The sequence below is a fragment of the Pinus tabuliformis genome, chromosome 4_2 (assembly GCF_031772625.1).
Source record: "Pinus tabuliformis cultivar Carrire ecotype Pingquan chromosome 4_2, CPIR1, whole genome shotgun sequence".
NCBI classification, from domain to species: Eukaryota; Viridiplantae; Streptophyta; class Pinopsida; order Pinales; family Pinaceae; genus Pinus; species Pinus tabuliformis.
Window position 1 is genome coordinate 496,533,435 of NC_142304.1, and position 24,936 is coordinate 496,558,370.

The window sequence follows — 24,936 nt, forward strand, 5'->3', positions numbered from 1 at the left end:
GCAGTGACATCAACACAATGCAATGAGAGTCAATATATATCACTGTGGCATGTTATGTATAAGGTTTGGGTGCGGTGGTCACGTTGTATGCAAAGGACCCCACCTAAAATTAAAATATTTAGTATATATTTGTATATAATCGCCCAAAAATCATTCAATGAATATCGCCAATTGTGAATTGAACCCACGCCCTGGGGCTATATAATTAGAGCATCCAACCATTGAGCCACAGTGGGGTTTTGTTGAATAATTTTCAGGGCCAAGCCCTTTTGTATTGTAGACAGAGAGTATTTTTGGCTTTTTGAAGCCATATGGAGACCTTTTTGAGCATGGGAAGATCCTAGATAGGGGTTTGAGGCCTTCTGAACGCAATGGAAGCATTTTTTTGATGATTTGGAGCTTGTAAACAAATGTATTAAGCATTTGAGCATCTTAATAAACTAGTCACACTGCAAGCGAAGCCAGAGATGTAGCCCAAGAGGGGTGAACTCCGTTATCAACTTGTCTTTTTTTTCTTGCTTCTATTTTTAGTCTCCATTCTTTTCTTTTGCTGCAAATTTTGATCAATTTTATGTGTTTTTGCAATTTCGATCCATTGCACAAGAATAATAAACTAACTTGCAATTCATTCAGCAATATGCTCACAAGTTTACTTGTATCTCATGAGCATATGTAAACTTGTAATCCCTATCATTGCTAACTTTGTAGATGAGGTTGTACTTGATGTTGTACCTCTTGACATTTGCGGGATTGTCTTGGGAAGTCCCTATCTATATGATCGAAAATCCATATTCTATCGCGAGGAGAAAAAATATCATCTCTTCAAAGGAGGGATTGAATACATTGTAAGAGCACATCATAAGAAGACAAATTTATCTCTTGTTAGTGTAGGACAAATGAAAAGACTTGTTAATGCTAGCAAGAATTATGTATTGTTGATTGTAAAAGCTAAGGATGTGATCCTAAACTTAAGTATGAATTGAGTGAAGTTGTTGATACTTATGGCAAGATGTTTCAGGAACCTGAAGGACTCCCTCCAAAAAGAGGAGTTCAACATGAGATTCAGTTGCAACAGGATGCTCCACTTCCTAATATTGGCATGTACAAAATGTCAGTTTTGGAAAGCATGGAGATTAAGAAGCAGGTGCAAGAGTTGCTTGACAAAGGGGTCATCAGACCAAGTACATCTCCTTGCGGGTCTCCTATTGTTTTGGTGCCAAAGAAGGATGGCACATGGCAAATGTGTGTTGATTTTCGAGCTTTGAACAAGATCACGGTAAAGAATCGTTATCCTCTTCCTCACATTGATGATTTGCTAGATCAATTAAAGCATGTTGTTTATTTCACTAAGTTAGATTTAAGAAGCAGTTATCATCAAATTAGAATTGTTGAAAGTGATATTTGGAAAACTGCTTTTAAGACAAAACATGGATTGTTTGAATGGTTAGTAATGCCTTTTGGGCTTTGTAATGCACCTGCAACATTTATGAGGGTGATGAATGATGTATTGCGACCATTCCTTGATAATTTTTTCATAGTCTACTTAGATGATATTTTGATCTTCAGTAAGACTCGTGAAGAGCATGTAAAACAAGTCTTGGGTGTCTTAGAAAGGGAAAAATTGTATTTAAAGATGTCCAAATGTGAATTTGGAAAGACATCTTTGGTGTACTTAGGTCATATTGTAGGGGGTGGTGAATTGAAAATTGATCCCTCTAAAGTTGAGGTTATTGTAAATTGGCCTAAGCCCAAAAATGTAATTGAAGTCAGAAGCTTCCTGGGAGCATCCCAATACTGGAGGAAGTTCATTGCAGGCTTCTCATCTATTGCAACACCGCTACATGCTTTGACAAGTGTGAAACAAGTTTTTCAGTGGGGAGGAAAACAACAAAAATCCTTCAATACATTGAAAGAGAAGATCAGTACAACACTGGTTCTAGCACTTCCAGATCTCAAGAAGCCATTCGAAATCCAAACAGATGCAAGTGATTATGCCATGGGGGCAATATTGATGCAGCATGGTAAGCCTATATGCTTTCACTCTGAGACTTTTACAACTGCAGTAATTAACTATCCAACATATGATAAGGAATTGTATGCTCTAGTACAAAGTGTGAAAAAATGGAAGCACTATTTAATGGGTAAAGAAACAATCATACATACAGATCATCAACCATTACAATATCTTCAATCACAAACTAAGCTACAACAATCAAGACACTTCAAATGGATGGGATTTTTACAGCAATTTCACTTGGTCATCAGATATAAGAAAGGCATATATAACAAAGTTGCAGATATGTTATCAAGACCTATAATCAATGCTTCTACAATTCTTAAGCATAATTCAATCACACATGAAAGCTACATTGAACAATATGCTCAAGATGAAGATTTTAAAGATCTATATGCAACTTTGAGTAAAGGCAATCAAATTGAAGAACTAGATTATCATGTTCATGACAAACTATTATATCATCTTGGCAAGTTATGCATTCCACAAGGTGAAAGAGTTAATCTTATAAGGGAAGCACATACATCTCTTATTGTTGGTCATTTTGGTGTAGGCAAAACAATTGCTCAATTGCAAAGGTATTGTTATTGGCCTCGTATGAATGAAATTGTATCAAGATATGTAAAGGGGTGTTCTATGTGTGCTACTAGTAAGCCAAGTAACAAGAAATTGGGTTTGTATACTCCACTTCCTATTCCTTCGCGTCCTTGGGAAAGTGTGTCCATGGATTTTGTGGGGGGATTACCTATGTCTAGGAAAGGTCATGATTATTTGTATGTTGTAGTGGATAGGTTCAACAAATGTGTATCTTAATGCCTTGTAAAAAACAGGTCATTGCTGAACAAACAACACAATGTTCTTTCAAAATGTATGGGTTCACTTTGGGTTACCCACATCTATTGTATCTGATCGAGATTCTCGATTTCTCGGGAAATTTTGGTCAAGTCTGTGGGAATTGATGGACACCAAGTTGAAGAAGAGCACAACATTTCATCCACAAACTGATGACCAGACAGAGGTGGTGAACAGGACAGTGGTACATCTACTCTGAGGATATTGTGGCAAACATCCTAAGCTTTGGGATGAGCACTTACACTACATTCAGCATGCCTACAATCGTGCCAAGCATTCATCGACTCAGACATCTCCATTCGAAGCATGTTATGGTTATTTACCAAAATCTCCTTTAGATTTCATCTTTGGGAAAGATATTGTAGTGGATGGACATAGTGATGTGGAGAAAGCCAAGCATTTCATTGAACAGATTCAGTTGGTGCATCAGATGGTACATGAACAATTAGAAAAGAGCTAAGTCAAATACAAGGCGAGACATGACAAGCATCGTGTTGATCACAATTTTCAGGTGGGAGACCAAGTTTGGTTATACATCAACAAAGAAAGGTTGCAAGGAGAAGGTAAAAAGCTCAAACTGATCTGATATGGTCCATTCAAAATCTTAGAAAAGATTGGTAATAATGCTTTTCAATTAGATTTGCCTCCTTATATGCAAATCTATTTTGTTGTAAATGTTGAAAACTTGAGATTGTATGAGCCTCCTATGATCATGGATCAAGAGGAAAGTATTCAGGTACCTTCCATAGAAGATTTTGCTCCTGAATACATGTATGAGTTGCAGGAAGACACCATTCTTGACAGGAAGACAAGGACTTCATGCAAGGGTGATGTGGAGTACCTTCATGTGGGGCTCAAAGGTACCAATCCAAGCAAAGCACGATGGATCAAGATCAGGAAGGTGAGGGAGCTTTATCCTCACTTATTTTTTGAGTATACCAAACTTTTGGTGGTCCAAAAGCTTCTAGTGGGGAGGAGTGATCCAGAGGATCCAAAAGATGCTCAAAGTTCCAGAAAATGCTCAAAAATCAAAGTTCTCAGATGCAATTGAAACTAGGCTCAATGCGTAGTGCTTGTCGCTCTGATTCCAACGCAACTTGAACGGGCGAAAACAGACATCGTATGCAAAAGTTATGCAAGGTCAAAGTAGAGGGTCAACCAGGTGGCAAGGTAGAAAGTCAAAGGTCAACAGGTCAAAGTAAATGGTCAACGCTTGTAGTTCCAACTCTGGGTTCTAGGTTCATGGTTCCGGCTAACATGTGGCGCATTCAGAGCTCAACAAGTGCCACTGTGCAGTTGGTGGATGTGTACTAATGGAATGGAGCCAATGAGAGGGGCCCATATAGCCCAATCCGAGGAGGTCAAGTGGCCTTGTTTTACGGGTCAAAATTTTGGATTAGAGGTCTGACAAATTTGACCTACTGACCTGTCGGCTAACACTTCTCCGCCTCGCCGTTCGGGCAACATTAGTTCTTGTGATATGATGGGCACATATCTCTATTTATTGTTTATCGGCTCCAGGATTTGGGGAAGGGATATGGTGGGAGCCATATCTGGCGGCTTTGCCATATCGCAAGGTTATATGTTGGTGGTGGCATCAACACAGCACAACGAGAGTCAATATATATCACCATGGCGGGTTATATATAAGGTTTGGGTGCGATGGTCATGTCGTATGCAACAAACCCAACCCATAATTAAAATGTTTACGATCTATTTGTATATAACCACCCAAAAACGATTCAATGAACAACGCCAATTGTGGATCCAACCCTTGCCCTGGGGCTATATAACCAGAGCAACCAACTGTTGAGCCACAATGGGGTTTTGTTGAATAATTTTCAGGGCCAAGCCCTTTTGTATTGTAGAGAAAGAGTATTTTTGGCTTTTTGAGGCCATGTGGAGACCTTTTTGAGTGTGGGAAGGGCATAAACATGGGTTTTGAGGCTTTCTGAACACAATGGAAGCATTATTTTGATGAGTTGGAGCTTGTAAACAGATGTATTGAGCATTTGAGCATCTTAATAAAGCGGTCACACTAGAAGCGGACTCGGAGACGTAGCCTAGGAGGGGTGAACTTCATTATCAACTTGTCTTCTTTTTCTTGCTTCTATTTTCAGTCTCCATTCTTTTCTTTTGTTGCAATTTTTATCAAGTTTATGTGTTTTCGCAATTTCGATCTGTTGCATAAGAATACATAAACTAACTTGCAATTCGTTCAGTAATACCTTCATTTCATTTTTGGATCATTTAGAGAGACAATTCTATCGCAGAATGTTGAGCTAGAGGGCACGAGAGCGGTCTGTGCCAAGTCAGTAGCCAAACTGACTCGTGTTGGGGAATGATTGGACTCCCTAACGATACTGCTAGGGGAGTGCACATTGGAGTGTCTGAGTAGCCCTCTTTAGACATACATAGACAGGGCTTGCAGTGATGCTAGTTTGCCTCTGCATGTTGGTGAGAGAGAGACTGAGCTACCTACACAAATTATATGTGTTGACCAAACTAGCAAGATGGGATGACATGAACTGCGTAGGGTGCAACATTCATAGGTTGGAGGGCTAATTTCGTGTACGAGGGTTCGTGCTTTCGATCGTTCCCTTGGGGTTGGATGTTGAGAGATTTTGAGTTGGTACCCAGTGGAGTGGGCTAGGCGTATGGAGTTAGTCATAGGCCAAAGTGAGAGTCAGCATTCAGGCATCGAAGATACTAGAGGCCCAGGTTGGCATTGGGATCCAGGTGGGACTACTTACCATTTACCAGATACACAGATTGACTATGGTGTTGGTGGTATAGTTGACCCAATGGTCGAGCGCACACATTTTCTAAGGAAGTTTCAGTCAGCACCAGTGGCCAGTCAGTTTGTGAGGGGACTCCATGGGTCATTTGGTTATTCTAGTTGTGCGTGGGATGATCAACACACTTTGGCAAGAGATTGTTGGAGGAGGTGTCATTGGTAGGCTACTAGACAGTGCCTTGTATGGGGCTGGGGAGTCTCCACAATTATCTGGGGCACAAAGGAGGAAAGCAGTGATGACATCGCTACTGGTACCTAGGGAGATTCATTTCTTGGGTCCCTCAGGGAGGATTTGGAGGGGAGATGCATTCATTAGAGGGTATGGTGATGCGATGGTGGAGGTGATGATGCTAGTTGGGTGCAGGCCGATGCGTACTGTCACAACTTTAGGCCATGACATACTGGAATGTGTAGGAGAAACCAATGTTGAGCAGTGGTTTGCAAGTGGGCATGGAGATGCATGGTGGTGTGCTATAGTGTGTTGGATTTTGATATGGAGTAGGAGGAGCGACACACATTGCAGTAAGTACATGCGTGGAGTGGCAGGTACAGTCTCACAGGTAGGACATGAGATGGAACAAAATGTTACAACAATATCAAAGGGTATCCAATGGTGTACATGGATGGGCTGCAATGTACAATGGCATGCAGAGGAGTACAGGGATGCTCGGTGGTATGTAGGGGCATATGGTGCTGCACAACAAGGTCTTGGAGTGTTTGCCTCCCAAGAGAGTTATGGACGGATACACCAGGCATATCTTTGGGTGTAGTTCACCCAGGATTGACGGGGACACAAATGAGCGACACTTGATGGCATCCATGGGGACTCACATGCCTGTCCCTCTTCTACATCGCTTGCAGACAATGATGATTTGAATGTTGTCCTTTGACACTCTGGGCACAAGCAATAGGAGGCGGGGAGCTCACATGAGATTTTTGGATGGGACTTAGCGCACTAAGAGAGAGACTTCTCAATGGTGGCATAGGGTCGGTGCATGAGTTGACAGCCACAGGGTGGGGGATGAGGTGACTTCCTGTAGGGGTGGCATATTGTTCATCACTGAGCCTACGCGTGGGGAGCTGGTCACGAGGGAGACATGTGCCACTCTTTTCGTAGCACGTGTCAGGATCTTGCATGAGCAAAAGATACCATGTACGACTTAGGCAATTTTCCAGTATGTGTCTGGGCTCCAGACATTGTATTGGCACATTATCGAGAGGCAAATGGAAGACTTAGTGGTGATGGTTGGCATATGTAGGACAGATCCGCATACAGTGAGTCGATTGCGAGTATTGGATACCCATCTATTGGTTGCATCCATGTATCGATACATGTAAGAGATCCTTGGTGCCTGGATCTCCTCGTTCCTCCTTACCCTCCATGGCTTCCTTGCGATTACCCTTTTTCTTCTTGATTGTAACATTACTTGTATCTCCAGGAAACATGCACTAAACTCACAGGCTGGCAGGATTCTTGCGCTCTGATACCACTGTAATAGGCTAGGGTGATTTTTAGCATTAGGGTTTCATAGGAATCCAAAAATAAAATTTCTTCTTTTTCTAACACAATTAATTAGGGTTTCATAGGAATCCAAAAATAAAATTTCTTCTTTTTCTAACACAATTAATTCAATGCATTTGGATACTTCTTCAAGAAATAAATACAATTACTAACATAGCAAAGTAGCATTTTCATGACCCAATCCTTTACTCAACCAAAAATTCAACAGTGCCACATATTGTTATAATTATAAGACAATAGTAATGCAATATGATCTACTTTTAACCAAAGTTTTTTTCTATTTCAATTTCTAGACGCCATGCGAGCCCTTATTTGATTAAAAAAAATGCGTGAACTTCTCCTTAGATTTGCACAACTCCAACCACAATTTTACTCAACCATCATGTTATTGCTTTTCTTGGGTGCCTATCTCGTCTGATATCAGAACTGCACATTGACCAATCGCTACAGGAGCTCGGGAAAACAAGATTTTATCTGAATTGTCATAGGCAGCTACAAAATCTTGACTGTCACAAATGCTTAAGTTTGGAACCCTTGCGGGTCTTCCTTAATTCTTGTGATGGCAATTCCCTCAGTTCCTAAACTCGCGTGACCTTAGACTCTACACCACATAGGCTCTTAGGAATTTTCTTCTCATGCAGGGTTGACGTCTTACCCCATAGAGTTCAACGATCTGCCCAACTTCTAAGGCCTGAGACGAACTTGTCTTCTATCTGGGTCTTAGCCAGCGAACATCAATAATACATAGAACCTTGCTGTTGCTTCAATGTTACTAAGGATGGTCAAACAAAGGTCTTTGCTATCTTCTTAGAGCCAAGGATCCTCGTTGCTTCAAGATTGTTTCCTGTGCAAAAACCAATACCCTAGAATTTGTTGCCCAATGATAAATCCTTGTACCCAAAACAAAGAGAAAAAAAATAAGAAAGTTGTCAACTAGGGTGGAATCTTTCACCACCAAAATTGACAAGAGAGAATGGGGTCTTAAAACGCTTAGAGCTAATGCTCAAAATATAATGAAATGATCCATAATGATGCTCAAAATGAATCCAATCCTCCTTTCTTTATAGGCTTCTGGGAGACTAAGGTTAATGGAAAGCTTATCAAAGATAACTTGATCTCAAGCAAGTAAATATATATGAACAATATATTCAATGATTCATTCACAAGATAAAGAACATGGAGCAGTTCTTAAACTATTAATTGCTCAAAGTAAATGACAAGTACTTGCTTAAATGAAATTCAAAATACAATGATAAGAAATCCTACAAAACCAATGTTAGATCAATAATGAAATATGAGAAAAACAAAATATCACTTGAAAAATATGAACGAAGATTGTACTTGTAAGGAAATGCTCAAATAACAAGAGATAATGACATCAATTAATGAAGAAATTCGTCATTAAAATAACAAGTACATGAGCTAAACAATATTGCAAGTAAATTTAAAATGCTCCAAGATGACTAAATTGAATGATGTGCAATCTATCTAATGTAGAATGTAATTATCTTGGTTAGTTTTAAACTATATGCCTATCCTAAGGTGAGAAATTTCCCTATAAAGTTCTTACCAAGGGGTAAAGATTGGGGTGACTTGCAAGGAAGAGGGGCTGAGGAGGCACAAGGCATCATTAATGATACCCTTCCCATAATCCTTACAAATCATGTGTGTTATCGTTACTACAATGGGACAAAGCCACCTTCATAACAGGGTTGTAATCAGCTCAAGGGAGAGAGGCTAGGCCTCCTCTAGCCCACTACCTAGTGAGAGAATAATGCTACCCTCAAGGTGGAACTCGACCTCGCATGAAATGAAGCCTCCAATGCCCATAACCTCCTTGAATATTAGCCTCAAAATGTGTGCCCAATGTCTTGCAAACAACTTGTTAAATGTTTTAAACAATAATTCCCGCACGATGCCAAAAGAGCAAAGTAATGATGGCTGCGAGACAAAGTAGAGAAAATGCAATCTATATATACAATATAATCTACAAGGGCTAAGCTAAAGAGTATGAGTAAACTCTCCTCTTTGCTTAGCCATCATTAAGCTCTTGAATAGCAAAATTATAACAATGAAGCACAAGATTTTGAGAGAGAAATTTTAAGTGGATTATGCTTGAAATATGAGCCAAGGCCAAAAGTCCCTGCAAGACAAATCGAAAGATGAGGCCTTGAGAATTAACAAATGTGGGTTCTCCTTCAAATATTTTCAAGAATGGGTTGGTTCCTTCAAGAACTTCCCCTCACGCTTGAAGCTTGATCCATTGAAAAGTCTTCTACACAACTTCACATATGGGTTTAATGACATGTAATTAGGTCCATATGGGTTTAATCACATGTAATGATGAGAAAATTTTAGAGATATATTGGACATCAACTAAAGCGTTCTCTAACTAGGGCAAGTAAATAAACCTTGTGCCAATGTAAGATAGCTATACATGAATACAACTTGAAAAGCATAATGGAAATACTAGCATAATAAAATGATTAGACAAATGAAATTAAATGATTAAGATATTACCTTACGCAGTGAGAACAACACCTCAAATGTAACCTCGAAGTCTTTTATTGATATTACAAAATACACAGTAGCAGAGCTTCCACAAGCATAAGAGCTCGTATCCAGATTACAAAGTGAGAGCCCAAAGCTCCTTTAAATAGAGAAATGAGAGAAAATCCCAAGAGAGACACCATGTGACAAGTGTGATTAGAGAAGATCCCAAGAAGAGAAAATCGAATCCCAAGAGAGAGAGCTTGAGACACTTGTGCAAGTCGAAATTCTCCTCTTGCCCTGCGTTTTTCCTTTGTGAAGAGCTCAAGTGGCCAAGTGGAAAAGGTGTGGGTGAATGAAGGAGTTAACTCCCATTCAATTCTCATCAACCAATCCAAGAGTTGACACCTCTCAAAACTGTGCCCAATTCGCCATGTGTAGGAGTCATCAAGGAATGCGTGTGGTTGCCTTGGAGAAATATGTGGTGCTTGAGGTAGAGTGTAGCTACCATGTGGAGGGATAGGTGGAGTTGAAGTGGAGTGGAGAATCCACTTAAATCTCCAAAATATCTCATGTAATATTTCATTGATCCTCAAGAAGGTCCCATATGCCATGTCACCAAATCGAATTCCCCAAATGTAGCCAAAAATTCGATTTCCCATGTGCTCAATCTCTTTGATGATGTCATGTGCCAAATCACTGCTTAACTGCCTCTTGACTTGCTCTTTGACTTGGGATAATTTCCAATTCATTTCCATGTTATTTTGTCACATGGATTTCTCTTATTTTTCTCCATTTAATTTATTTATGTGCTAATTTATTGCCACATTTTCCCATAGACTTAGTAAAAATGGGTTTTGAGGGTCCGTAACTTATTTTTTTACCCCTCAAAGTGTGTTTTAGTAGAAAGTTTGAGGAGTAGAGGTGTAATTTTGAGTACACATACTCCATACAACTTCTCTAGACATCACTTATTACAATTTACGTTCAGAATTTATTGACATTTCCGCCCTGCGGGAAATTTTAAAAATTAAAAACACTTACCCTTAGATCTAATCAAATTCTATGAAACCTTACGAGTGATCTAGTATGGTAATATACAATGACTCTAAACACTAGGACTCACCCAAGGCCTTGCAATCAAGCTGCACTCTGACTTTCGGGTTATAACTGGGAGAAAAAATTCAATTAATTATTAAGTACTGAAAAAGTACCTATAATTAACCAAGTAAAAAAAACTCCCTAGAGTAAACTTAGTTGATGACAATGTCCCAAGTTACGTAGGCCTGTTACATGACTCAATTCATCATATTAGCATTACTTTACATCATCCTCATAGGCCTGTTATGAATCTGAGTATAACATAAAAGAAGATGAGAAGAAGATAGAGCTTAGTAGCTCTAGTGATCTCTGAACTCTGATGGTACATGAATCCTCTGACATATCCTTGAGCACGGAGTCTTCAATTCTTCAAGTATAATTCAGTGGTCAACATGCCCTAGTACCCTAAATCTGACCTTGTAACCAGCCTTAGTAATTTTTGTTTCTTGTTGTCTTTGTGAGGCTACAGGACTACACAGAGATGGTTTGGTGCATAGATCAAGCTCCAATTCCAATGCACTGCCACATATTCCTTGCTGTTGTCCAACTGCATGTTGATATCAAGTAACCCTCTGTTTTTCAAATCAGACTTCAAGAGGGGTATGCTGTCACAATGAATCCTTTAATAGGGAGTTGCTGCCACCCACAGGGCCTCCAATGTTGCCACCGATTGTGTCCAAAATAGGGCGTTACCCAAAACTGCCTTAAGCTGAGTTGCACAAAAGTGAATCCTTATCTCAATGGTCTCCAACCCTATTCATTGTCATAGTTAAGTGATTGTCGATGGGCGACTGGCATTGGATGATGATTTTCTACCCTAAGTGAATCAGTCACCCTTGCTGCTGCTTCAGGAACCCTACGCTGCCATAGGGGGGGCAGAATCAGAGGGGTTTAGTGCCCTGGAAGGCTGGAACCATAGACAAACAACTTTGCTGCCTTAGGAATGCTTCCCACAGACCAAGCCCTAAAAAAGAGGGTCCACTAGCTCAGTTTTAGCCTCGAAGTGTTACACTGCCACATGTTAACCTTCAGAAATGTCCTCAAGGACAAGCTGCTGCTCAGATCTCTTCTTTGGATAAATTCACAGCCATAGAAAAGACTTGCTGCCCTGATAGAATTCACTGCCCTAAATCCACCTCAGCTAGACCTCCTTGCCGAAGTACTGCTCCACTGCTGCCCTGAACTGGCCTTAACAGGCTTATGCTGCAACCAAAGGACTGCCTGTGGCCCCGAATCAGGGTTTTGCTACCCTAAATTGTATTAGGCAGACCTTGGTGCCACCAAATTGCTCCTCATATTAATCACTCCACAAAAACCCTTCCTTGCTTGCGAAAATCAGAAGAAAAGTGCCTCAGAAATTAAGCCAGACAGATTAGAGAGAGAGAAGGGATTGGTTAGGGTGCGATCTTTCACCACCGAAATCAATCAAAGAAAAAATGTTTTAAAATCCTCAGATCCTCAGCCCACAAATCAGAAAGATCCACAATCATGTTGAGAAAATGATTCTCCTCTCCCTTATTTTAAGATTTTCTTTGGGGTCTCCTTTCCTAAATCTAATTTGAGAGGCTAACAAGTTTCCCTCCACTTTGCTCCAATTTTGGCTTCTTGCACAAGTTTTCCTCCAATTACCCCAATTTACTCAATTTTACCCCAAAACAATGATTAATGGGTTTCCCCCTTTATAATTTACTATAGCCTACGGGGTTGGATAGGGTACTTCATCCTCCATTGGGCAATTAATTAGAAGAGGACATTACAGCTTGTATTTGTATTTGTTTGTCTCTGAACCTCCAGCCTTATAAAATGTGCTAGCCTTTAACCCTCCAAATTTGCAAAGGGGCAAATTTAGCGGTTAACGGGTTTATACATGAAAAAAATTAGTATGTTATTGGAACCAGTTATAGTGAAAATCTGGTGCCATAATTTAACTGAAGTGGGACTGGTTTTATTTGAATCTTGGTTGCACCATTTGAACTGGCTAGTTCTGACCCAAACAAGTCATGCCCCTGGTGTTTTTTAAGCAAAAACACCTTCAAAACAGAAAAATACCTAAAAAGCATGGCACGTTTAAATCCCAATGCAAGGTGATTTGATGACGTCTTTTCCCTCTATTTTCCTCACACTTTCTCACTGATAATTTGAAAGCTTCTTTTTGCATCAAAGGTTCTAGGTACTAGTGATGACTCAAGGCAGGCAACTGGATGGAGAGGATGTTTGATATGTTGTAATGATTTGGTGTATAATGAGTTTTTCTGGACCTTAAAAAGTCTTTTAGAACTTTAGTGCTTATTTATTTTGGTTGAGATATATATCACACTCGGTATCTTTTTGTTATAAATATTTTATATATTATATACAATCTAAAGTTTGCAATATATATATTAAAATTCAAACATATTTTGCATCTACCGTTTTTCACTCTTGTTCTAATTAATTTTGAGATTTTGTTTTTTTCCTATTTTTGATCCAGTTCTAATTCAGATAACTGTGATGCAAAGTGCCTTTATTTATTGCATTTAAATGTTTTTAAAACTCGTATTATCTGTAATGTCCCAAAAAACTATGTTTTGGTACTGATCAATTTTGGTGTTAAACTCACCTAATTTTGATCTTGCTTGAGGTGACTGCTTAAGTTCCTCCACTTGCCCTCCGCTTTCTCTTTCTATAAAATGCCTTTGTACACTACTATTCATAATTAAAAAAAGTATAATCTTTTTGTTACACAATCACTTAAAAACAGAAGATCACGAAGTTGGTTTATCATTTTATTAAAATAATATTTTTTGATGCACAATCACTTAAAAGAAAAGAAGATAACAAAGAGTGACAAGATCACAAAGGAGGTTGAGTTTCCGGTTGAAACCATGAGATAAGTTTACCTATTCTATAATATGCAGCCCAGGGAACACCACATTACAATATCAACTTCTCACGATTAAAGTAAAACTGTAAAAATGATACCGTTTTAGTTTTCATAGTAAGCTTATGAGAAAACAAACAACTCTAGCTACCCTCAAAGTCGCCGATGGAGAATATATTCTCATCTTCTCAAAATTAAAGTAAAAAGGATTTCCTAGCAGCCTTATGAGAAGACAAACAGCTCTAGCTACTCTCAAAGTCACCGATGGAGAATATATTACCGTTTTTAACTTTCCTACTAAGCTTATGAGAAAACAAACTGCTCAGTCTACCCCAGTCACCGATGGAGAATATATTCAAAACTTTTGCGAATAATTCGATGCAATCTTTAGAGGCTTTGTGGTTCCTTTGAGTTTTCTTGCATTTTCAAGGATTGATTAGGATTTTCCCTTTTAACTATTGTTACATTGCATTTTTTTTTTTAACTTCCCATATTTTTTCTGTTTTTCTTTCCTTATCTGTAACAAGTGGATTACTCTTTTTGTTTGAGTATGTTATTCACTACATCTATTCTGTTCTCATTTTTATTGGCTTTAATACCATGTATCAAAATAATGAATTCAAAGGTCAGTCTTCTCGCTGAATAACTATCTCATTTTCTCCTACTATAGACTTTTTTGCTATTGCTGAATAACTTCTGTACTACTAATATTCATGCAAATGTGTCTCATTGCCATATCTGATCTAAACACATTTGTTCGTTATTGCCGTCTTTACTCTTTGCCTTCCATTGGTTCATTAAAAGGGTTTGTACATATAAACTCCCACTGGCCAAGTGGTCTCAGTACGACTCAAAGTAATTTTTCATTGTTTCATTTAGCTAGAAGAAAAGTTTATTTGCAACAACGCGACCTAGTTTCCTCTGATTTGGTTTTCTTGTGGTGCAAGCCGGATTGAAAGCCTTCAGGATGATACTGCATTAGAAGTGAATGTTCATGCTCTAGGTGAACAGGAAGTTGAACAAACCAAGCGATATAATTCCCTGCAAGGGAGGCAGCTTACACATTCCCGGACGTTACTTATATCCCCTTCTGGTCAATGTATTCCAGTGAATGAAAATGGAAATGAATCAGGACAAGGGACCTACTTTGAGCCTCCAATGGAGAGGAGAGAATCTGACAGTGGAAAGTTCAGTATTCAGGACGAGTTTTTGCAGCTTAAACATCGAAGAAAGGATAAGATTATACATGCAAGTGAGGTACACATTCAAATAACCAGCAGTGCTTTATCTCTGTCGCAACAACATGCTCTTGATACTTTTTGGCTTCGGGATGTAGGATGTGCTGTCCAGTTACCATGACTCTTATCTATATGGAAAGATAGTCCCGTCAATTAAAGTTCGAGCTGCCATTCGGGGTGGTAAATGGAGTCCTCTGCTTATGTGGGTTAGTATCTGGGGTCACATGTATTCTGGTTTCCTTCTACTGTCATTTTATTTCTTATTCTCGAATTGATAATGATTATTTGTTTACGATGGTGGGTAAACACCTATCGACATAATGTTAATCATCAAATGCAGTTTTTACATTCTATGTGGGTTATTCTTCTGCAGGTAGAATCACTGGCTGCTTTAATCTTGGTTTCTCTTTATGTGAGGTCAACGTAAGCATTATTCAGTTTCTAAGAACTTTAAAGTTTAAAGTTTTCAACTATATGCAATAAATATACGTTAGTTCCATGAAGGCATTACCAGTATATCAGGAAAAACATAATTGGACCTTCAGCAGCGTGTTTTCTTTAGAGATATTGATTTTTTAATTCTGAGTTGGTTTCTGTGGTTTGCTGACAGATATGGTTCAGGGGATGATCATGTTATTAAAGTGTTGAGGATCATCTGTTCTATTTTCTTTGTTGTGGACTACTTGGTGAAACTTTATAGGTGCAGAACTGCATTGTTACTGTTGGTGCTACTTTTCCTTTTGTCCATGAAAGAGGAAAATTTATTTACATTATCAGAAGATCCCTTTTATATTTTTGAAAGTTTGTAGTTTAACAGCAATGATGGTTTCTCCTTCCCATTCTGTGGCAGCGCACCTGTTCGACTTTACTATTTTGTGTCATTCACAGGCATAGTTGACCTCATCAGCACTTTTCCATTTTTCTTGACACTGAGGTTCAATTTATTGTTACAGTCCCTTATACCAAGTTTGGCTAGTATCTTTCATTGTTCGAATGGATTGCTTGATGAGAATAAATAGAGTCATTGACTTTATGCATGGATTTCTTTGTACTTTACAGTCCATGGAAAGAAGACGATGCTATACCACAGCTTGTATTGCTCTTACGCTTCTTAAGGTGCAGATGCATCCTGAATATTATTCAGTCCTGGGCAATAAATCGATAATGAGATTGCATAGCAACGGTGCTTTTGCTAGAGATGAAAACTGGAAGAGCAGTTGACTTTTGCCTATGCTGACATTCTCCTGTTTTCTTGTGCATTCTGCATGAATAGAATCATCCCTCGTCTGGTATCTGTGGTGCTTGCGGGGAATACCATTGGACAGCAAATATTTCAGCTGACTGTGTATACATTTGGCGTGGGTAAGCATATTTCCCATAAATTTTCAAGTTGTTGATTCTATGGTGGATATTCTGAAGCATTTGTCTCGGCTTTTCCGTAAGTGGGTGGACTGGCTTTATTTATGCCTCCGAATGTCAAGTTTCTCTCTCTCTACTTACTTTTTTATTTTGTTAAATTGAAATATGTTAAAAAGATTTTACTTATCATACAGGGCTATTTTTACAATAAAGCTGGGCTTCAACAGGTTACAAATTTTCTTGACATGATACACAGATCTGCACTTCCTATATGAGTTAAAATTATAGACCAATGAATCTGAAAACTTAGATATGCCTATCAAAACCTTTTTTTGCAGAGGAAAAAATGCTTTCTTTTCATTGATAATATAAAAAGAGAATACATATTCTGAGATATGTCTCATAAATTCATCAATTCTCAATTGTAACTTAAACATGTTTTCTATAGTTTGTGTGTATCTTCTGTTTTCTACAGTTTAACTTAAAGTTGATAGTTCCGTACAACCCCGAACAAAATGGAGTAGTAGAAGGGAAGAATTGTACAATTGAAGAATGCATTAGAGCTATGTTACAAGTTCAAGACTTACCTCATTTCCTGTGGGGTGAAGCATCGAAAACTGCAGTATATATTCAAAATCGAAGTCCTCATAAGATACTTGACAACATGACTCCTGAAGAAGCGTTTACCGGAAGAAAACCTTGTGAACATCATCTTTGAATATTTGGCTGCCCTGTCTACATTCACATTCCAAAAGATAAAAGGAGGAAATTGGATGCTACAAGCATGAAGGGCATATTTGTTGGCTATAGTACCTCGTCAAAGGCATATAGGATCTACATCAAGGAAGGTCACTGAATTGAAGTAAGTAGAGATGTGATTTTTGATGAAAACATTGCCTACAAGAAGTCTAAGGATCTCCCGATTGATTCCAATGATGAAGAACTACCTATATTTGAAGAATGTCTGAGGGAAGAAGAAGATACTATACCTAATCATGAAAAAGAAGGTCCCAGTGAACTTGTGCAGCAAGTCATAATACCTGAAACTCGTAAGAGACCCACCTGGTTAACATCAACTCTTCAAGAAGCAGAAGGACATGCTGCAACTAAAGGAACATTCAGGGAAAGTAAAAAGCCTAAAAGATATTCAAGGTATACAACCTATATGAAAAAGTTGATTGAAGAAGAAGCATCCTCTTTTGAAGAATCTGTCAAACATCAAGAATGGAAAGATGCCATGAAAGAAGAATATCAGTCTATAATGAAAAATGGAGTTTGGGAAATCGTTCCTAGGCCGAATGACAAATCTGTTGTGACTTCCAAATGGCTCTACAAGATTAAGCATGCAGCAGATGGAAGCATTGACAAGTACAAAGCAAGGTTTGTGGCTAGGGGTTTCTCTCAACAAGAAGGCATTGATTATGAAAAAACATTTGCACCTACAACAAGATACACAACAATAAGATCGTTAGTCTCTTTGGCAGCAACTATGGGATGGAACATCCATCAAATGGATGTGAAGACAACCTTCCTAAATGGCACCATTGATGAAGTATATATTGAACAACCCTACAGGCTGAAGAAGGCATTTTATGGTCTTAAACAAGCCCTAAGGGCTTGGTATGCTAGGATGGATACATATCTACAAAGAATGGGTTTTTCAAAGAGTTATGCAGATCCAAATCATTATATCAAAGTAGTGAAGCACTGAAGAGTGAACTAGTGATCATTCTTCTATATGTGGATGACCTTCTTATAACAGGTGTGGAAAGTGGTATTCAAGAATGCAAGAAACAATTGGCAATAAAATTCGATATGAAGTATCTAGGGCTCATGCATTATTAGTTCAGGTTGGAAGTTTGGCAAAAATCGGGCGAAGTATATCTCGGTCGAGGAAAGTATGTAATTAAGATGCTACAAAAGTTTGGCATGATGGATTGCAAACCTATGAAAACCCCCATGGTCACAAATTTGAAGAGGTCAAGAAGTTAAAAATCAAGCCTTGTCGATCCTACAAGTTATAGACAATTTGTTTGCTCTTTGATGTATCTTGTGAACACACGTCTAGATATTTGTTTTGTAGTGAATATTCTCAGCCAGTTTCAGATGGAGCCTAGACATTACCACCGGATAACATCCAAACATGTATTGAGATATCTGCGAGGGACAATACATTACTGCCTAAAGTATGATGGAAAAAACAATATCCAACTAATGGGATATACTGATTCAGATTGGGGAGGCAGTGAGTCAAATGGAAGAAGCACTACCAAAGGATGTTTTAGCTTGGGATCCTCTATGATCTCATGGATGAGTAGAAAGCAAGAATCAATTGCATTAAGTAGTGCTGAAGCTGAATACATTGCAGCGTGTGAAGTTAGTAGAGAGGTTGTCTAGTTGAGGAAGATGTTATCTGATTTTTTTGAAGGACCAATGGACCCTACAATTATACATTGTGACAACACAAGTTGCATAAGGTTGTCTGAAGACCCCATATTCCATGCAAAGATGAAGCACATAAACAAGTATCATTACATACAAAAATTGGTGCAAGATGGGGTTGGTGCAGCTATAATATATGTCCACTGATGAGTAGGTAGCTGATTTTTTGACCAAATCTCTTCCTAATAAGAAGCTTGTGTATCTGAGAAACAAGCTTGGATTGGTTGATATCTCGTCCCTAGTTGAGAGGGAGAGATAGACACATCATTCTTGTCTTCACATTATGAAGAAAGAATGGAGGATTGGGTAAGCATTTGAATTCCGATACTCTTTGAGGATGATGTAGGACATCCAATAGGTAAGAGTAGTCGGGGAGGAAATTCCTTGAGGATGTGTTAATCCAAGAGAGGAAAGGTCCTAAAAGGACATACCTTGTGATCATCCGGATGGGGTATGTGCCTTGAGAAACAATGTGATGGTGTCTATAAGTCATTGTCTCCCCAACATTGTGCTCTAATTTTATGGAGAGATAGATTTGTTAGTCAAGGCCTTGCTATATGACAATGCTGGTAGATATGATGAGATGCATTGATATAAGCTGAAAAGATAGCTTATGAGATGACATACCAATCCGACTCTTCTTATGAGATCTTTAGTATGAGAATGTCCTTGTACCATTATGAATACCTCTTTAGTTAAGGAGTCTTGAAATATGTAACTAGGTTCGGTCTTCATAATATGTAATGTACTCTTGCTTTTTGTATATTGTAAAAGAAAAGAAAAAATATTATTATTAGCATGGATTTCATGCTCAAGATTATTTTTGTTTTAGGTCAAAGCATGGCCAAAGCACCCATTGAGTGCTTCTAGGTTTTGTCATAGAGTCAAGAAGTCAAAGAGTCGCTGTCATATGTAAAATACCCCAATGGGCATCTTATAACATGCCAAAAGAATTATTTTTGAGTCAAAAGTATCAAATTACCCCTCCAAGGCCAAGTCGGCCTGGCAGTGGAGAAGTTGACCTAATTAGGGCAATTCGTACTCATGGAATGGCTATATATAAGAGACCATTCCCTCATTTGGAGAATCATTCATTCACTCATCAAGGAAGCAAGAACAAGAAGCAAGAAGGCAAGCGAAGGACTAGAAGGAAGAAGGAAGACAAAATTTCTAATTTTTACACTCTCTCTCACGTGCGAAGAAGGCTAGGGTTTTTGTAACTATAAGGCCAAAGTCTTGAAGTCATCAAAGGAGAGTCAAAATTGGAAGAGAAGTATATTTGGTCACCTACAAGCCCTCGAAGAGGAAGCAACCCAAGTGAAGGAAGGAGGAAGCCTTAGAAGCACTAATTCACCCACACGTGCGAAGTTGCAGCTAGTTGCAGGGGGCAAAAATTTCAAACTTGCAGTAAGGGTCGAAATCTGAAGCTGGGGGTCAAAGTTTTGCAATTGGAAGAGATTTGACTTGGTTTGACTTGGTAAGAAGAAGCTCATCCTCTAGAAGTTTTGGCTTGGCCTTGGACGAGTTTTAACCTTGGTCTAAAGGTCTTGGAATTCGTCATTTGAAGAATCTATAAGAAGAGAAGATATTTTTGTGGGTTTTCCTCTCTAGGAGAGGTCTAGGCCCTAGCTAGCAACCTACATCTTGTATCCTTGTGTACTATTGATCTTCATGTTTTTTGTATCTGTTTGATGATAACAACAACATAATAATAAGAGAAGAAGAAGCTAATAATAAAGAAAAGTAAAAGAGCATCACAAGAAATTATCAAGTTTAAGAGAAATCACTTCAATTGTAGCCCTATTGATTTCTCAACATTTAGGATGGGAGTAGAAGGACTCATGTGACAAAAGGAGCAACAGTGGCAAGAGGATTTGCTTCCGTGATAGAGGGAGCGGTCAAACCCTGCCTCAGTGTCAGGGGGAGTTGACCTCTGAGTTCGAGATGAATGATCTAGATTTGATGCATTACTTCCTTTGTCAAGGAAAGTATACTATTGAGATTCTTCAGATATTTAGGATGATGGACTACAAGTCCATGCACACTCCCATGGTGAACAATATCAAGAAATTGAGAGGCTTTGATTCAGATTTGGTGGATCCCACGATGTACAGACAACCAAGCAAAGAGAAAGGACCAACCATTCAAGTGGATGTCATGAGTTTCTCAGATTAGATGCTCAGGTACAGGAGGTCTCTAAGAGCAGTATGCCTTCTATGAGTGGACCATGCCAGACAACATATATGCTTTAGTGACTAGGAAGCAACAATGTTGGAGGAAGCATCTAGGATTGCACAACAGGATTTGTTTCAGTTTCAGAGGGAGCACCCAGTCAGAGTGACCTGAAAACAGTTGTGGTGATGGATCCAATATAGGAAATTGGTCAGATTATGGTTGAGTTGAGGAATGTAGCACAACATGTGTTAAGGTACCAACATGGTATAATTGAATATGGATTGAGATACGTCTCAAATGATGAAGTACAATTGCGTGGATACACATATTCAAATTGAGTAGAGAGTGCAGAAGACATGAAGAGAACATCTGGGTGTTGCTTCATTTTGAGTTTTGCTATGATATCTTGGATGAATAGGGAGCAAACGTTTGTCACACTTAGCACTGCAGAGGCCGAGTATATTGTAGCTTGTTGTTAAATTTCCACTAACCTAGCACCCGACAATAAATCTCAAACAAACTCTTAAACAATTTATTAATTTATGCACGCCTAAGTTCTTAACCAAAATTGCACAACGGAAACACACAGAAATCATCACACATTGGACACACGATTTACCCTAGAAAATCCACAAGGGGAAAAACCAAAAATGTTGTTCTATTAAGAACTTGGGCTCCTATACAAGGGATAATGGCCCAACTGAGGAATTACATATAAAACAACTGGATTTGATCTAGCTAATCAAGCCCTCCTTGGTTGTGATCTAGATCTCCTTGCTGCTTCTTGCACCTTCCTTAGATCTTGCCTGACCTAGCACATTGGAGTATCACACTCCTCCTGAGGCTAGTTTTGCTCAATGGTGTCTTCACCTCTCCCTCAGATCTCCTCTTATAACTTATTAATGACTAAAACCCTAACCTTAGATCTCAATGGCTAAGATCAGATCTTTCCATCTCAAGATCAACAATTGTGACTTAATCTCTTGTTGAGATCACTTAAGTGACTCAACGTTATAGTAAAGTCACTATTAATCATTAACTACAAAAGGTACTTTATAAAATCACTTTACAAAGTTTATCTAGAGAGGCAACCTTCCACATGCTAAGAAACAAAGAAATTGTGGAGGACCTACTGCGCTACACAATCCAACACTCCCTTTAAGCGAGGAAGGTATTTCCATAATTCAGATCTATCCTCAAGCTTCTCACATCCACTATAGTTGCTCCCTCTGACACATAAGCTTATCCGACTACTAGATATGAACCCTGAGCTGAGAACCGTGCTTCTAGAATCCTCCTGCTTCTGAGCATCTTGCATGGCCATGTTGACCATGTTTTCCCTGAGGCTGTTGATGTAGCCCTCTATTGCACATTGGCTGAGCCCACTATTTGAGCCATCTCCTAACTGCCTGAAACTATTGCCCATTGCTCAAAGCTTCTGTAGTTAAATAGCAGTGAAATTTTTAGTGTTTCTTCAATGCTGGCCTGCCTATCAAGCTGTCGGCCCTGGCATATTCATTGCTCCTCGTGCCAACGGTCTTTGGCAACTACAATTGCTAGCTGTTCAACCCAAACTAAGTCTGCCTGCCTTGCCTATGTTACACGGCCCGTGCCCCAGCCAAACCCTATTTGAAGTTTTCGAATTTACTGTGCTGTCCCCAACCATCTCTGCTTGTGCAACCACTTCTTCCTCTAGGCTCGATTAACAATTGATAACTCTCAACATCCCTATTGTGTTTAATTTTTGGGTTGCGCCCTACCTTCAGCTGTCGTGACACCTCGACGATTAAATTTCGACGACTGTGCCATGGCGGATTTCTTGGCGCTTAGTGGCAACGATTTTTGACACTTTGAATTTCCAGGTTGCCTCCTCCGCTCTGATCTATAGTGACCCTCATGCACACTAGACTGTCTGCACTGGTGCTTGGATCTGCCTGTTGCGTGCGTTGACTCATCCATAGAATCCACATTTTGACGACAACTATGTGAGCTAGCGGCCATACGACCTAGCGATTGTCTGACCCTGATCTGCTACTGACCACTCTAGTCTGATTGTCTCTCATCATCTTTAGAATATGCCCCCTTTCTCCTTTACATGACAATGCATTTCCAAGAAACTTATGAGAGACACAGGCCCAAGTGCTGAGATATTGCTTTGATATCATATTAATAATGAATACATAATATACATAATATACATTGGATATGTGGAATATATACTTATATTACAAGGGAGCCATTTTATGCATTTAGATGGATTGGAGGGATCTTATGCTTTGCTATAAGCATTCTTAGAGAGTAGGCTTGTAACGGTTCAGCCATGGTTTTGCAAGTTGTTGGTAACTTGGTTCCTACCATTCTCATGGAGGAGAATGGAGAGGAATAGAAGTAAGAGAATTCACTGCTAGAGCATCTTTTAGTCCTTAATACTTATATATGTTGTAGCAACATCCTACTAGAGAGGTCTCACAAATTGATTTGGGTGAGGCTGACAAAGAGTGTTGGATACTTTGGGCAGGAATGCTTGCTTGTGGATTGCTTGAGCCATGATTTCTATATGTTTGGGTTGGACACGATAGAGTTCTTTTCCTAGCGTAGCCTTTCCTTTATTTAGCAGTGGCTAGCATGGTTTTTGCATTATAGCTACATTTTAATTAGTAATTTCCTAGGGCATTCTTGTGCCTCCACCCATAGGCTTTGGGTTTGAGAGATGCATTTGTTAAGCTTTGATCCTCAAATTGAAGGTGGTTCTATTAGATGAGAACCAATGATTGGGTGAAAAATCATCCCCAAGGAATTGTTGTTATAGATTCTTGCAAAGTTATGTATTGTGTTGGGTAAAATTTATGAGATTGTTGTGGTTTAGCTTTCTGTATTTATTTTATGCTGTGGTAAATGATGAGATATTTGATTGTTCATTGCTTATCAATTCATGCATGTTTAGATGTGTCAACAATATGGGCTTCCAATGATTTCCACCATGTCAAGAAGGATATGACGAGATTTACTTCTGCTTTTGATGAATTTTACTGCTGAATATGATCTTAAGGAAGCGACCATAAAAGGAAAAATCAGATCTGACATCTCATGTTTAAGGAAAATTAATGGGTGCATTACTAAGTGTTACGCATTGTGTTGGCATAAGAATGGTCTTGTGCAGCTTGATGGTACATTTTATTCTTCAAAAGGGTGGAATGTTGGGGGAGGTTGCTTCATGGTTGTATCTTTTTCTTCATAGATCTTCTTCATGATAATTACCTAGTCACAACCTAGTCATTGTTACGTAATTTTGCATGGTTGTCGTTTAACATGATGCATTTATGATTTACCTAGTTCCATTCATATTCATGTAATTTCCATAGTTTTACCTAGGCAAATTGTCTATTGCAAGCATGTCATCACTTTTTCCTAAGTGAAATCCACTTCACTTGCATGTTATCACCACTTTCCCCAAATTCTCCTAGTTGATTTGTGTATCGTAGCATATCTTAACAGTTCAACTAAGTAAAATTCATTTTCATACCCACATACCACTTCACTCCATCTCCTAGAAGGTTCATGGTAGCTTTTTACTAGAATTCCCTAATTTTTAAATCATATTAACCCTTAAAATCTCATATTTCCTCTTTTTCTAGTGTGAACACACACCTGACTGGTTTATGATATTTTAATTGAAATTTAAAATCCTTAACCTTAAGTTGAGTGCCTAGTATTACTTTATTAGTACTTTAGTGTTCTAATCCTTTATTGAAGCCTTTTTCCATAAGTTTGACTTTTTAATTGGTCACTAGGAGTTTTAATGTAAAGTTCATGTGGTACACATGAGATTAGGCACTTCTCCTTTTGACACATGAAGAAGTGATACACTAATTCCTAATTATTCATTAAACTTTATATCGATGGGATACACAAAAGTTACTACCCCCTTTCGCATACATGTTGAGGAAAAAAACATGACAAAAAGCCAATTCGCTCTAACCTCAGTTTAGCCTTGTTCACACACGCTAAACCTCATTCATGCTTTATCCTTATCCATTAGCACGAGGTTTGAGGTGTTAGTTGAACATTAAGTTGAATAAGGAAGTC

General features: G+C 38.8%; 1 protein-coding gene across 1 annotated transcript in view; it reads left to right on the forward strand.

The window, feature by feature from the left end:
- Window positions 1-24,936, forward strand: part of LOC149170158 (uncharacterized) — a 92,599-nt gene that overhangs the window by 56,734 nt on the left and 10,929 nt on the right. The window contains 7 exon segments of the mRNA XM_089428920.1: window positions 14,584-14,893; window positions 14,973-15,080; window positions 15,248-15,297; window positions 15,485-15,574; window positions 15,725-15,808; window positions 15,934-15,990; window positions 16,148-16,236. Coding sequence (XP_089285046.1) covers window positions 14,584-14,893; window positions 14,973-15,080; window positions 15,248-15,297; window positions 15,485-15,574; window positions 15,725-15,808; window positions 15,934-15,990; window positions 16,148-16,236 — 788 coding nt within the window.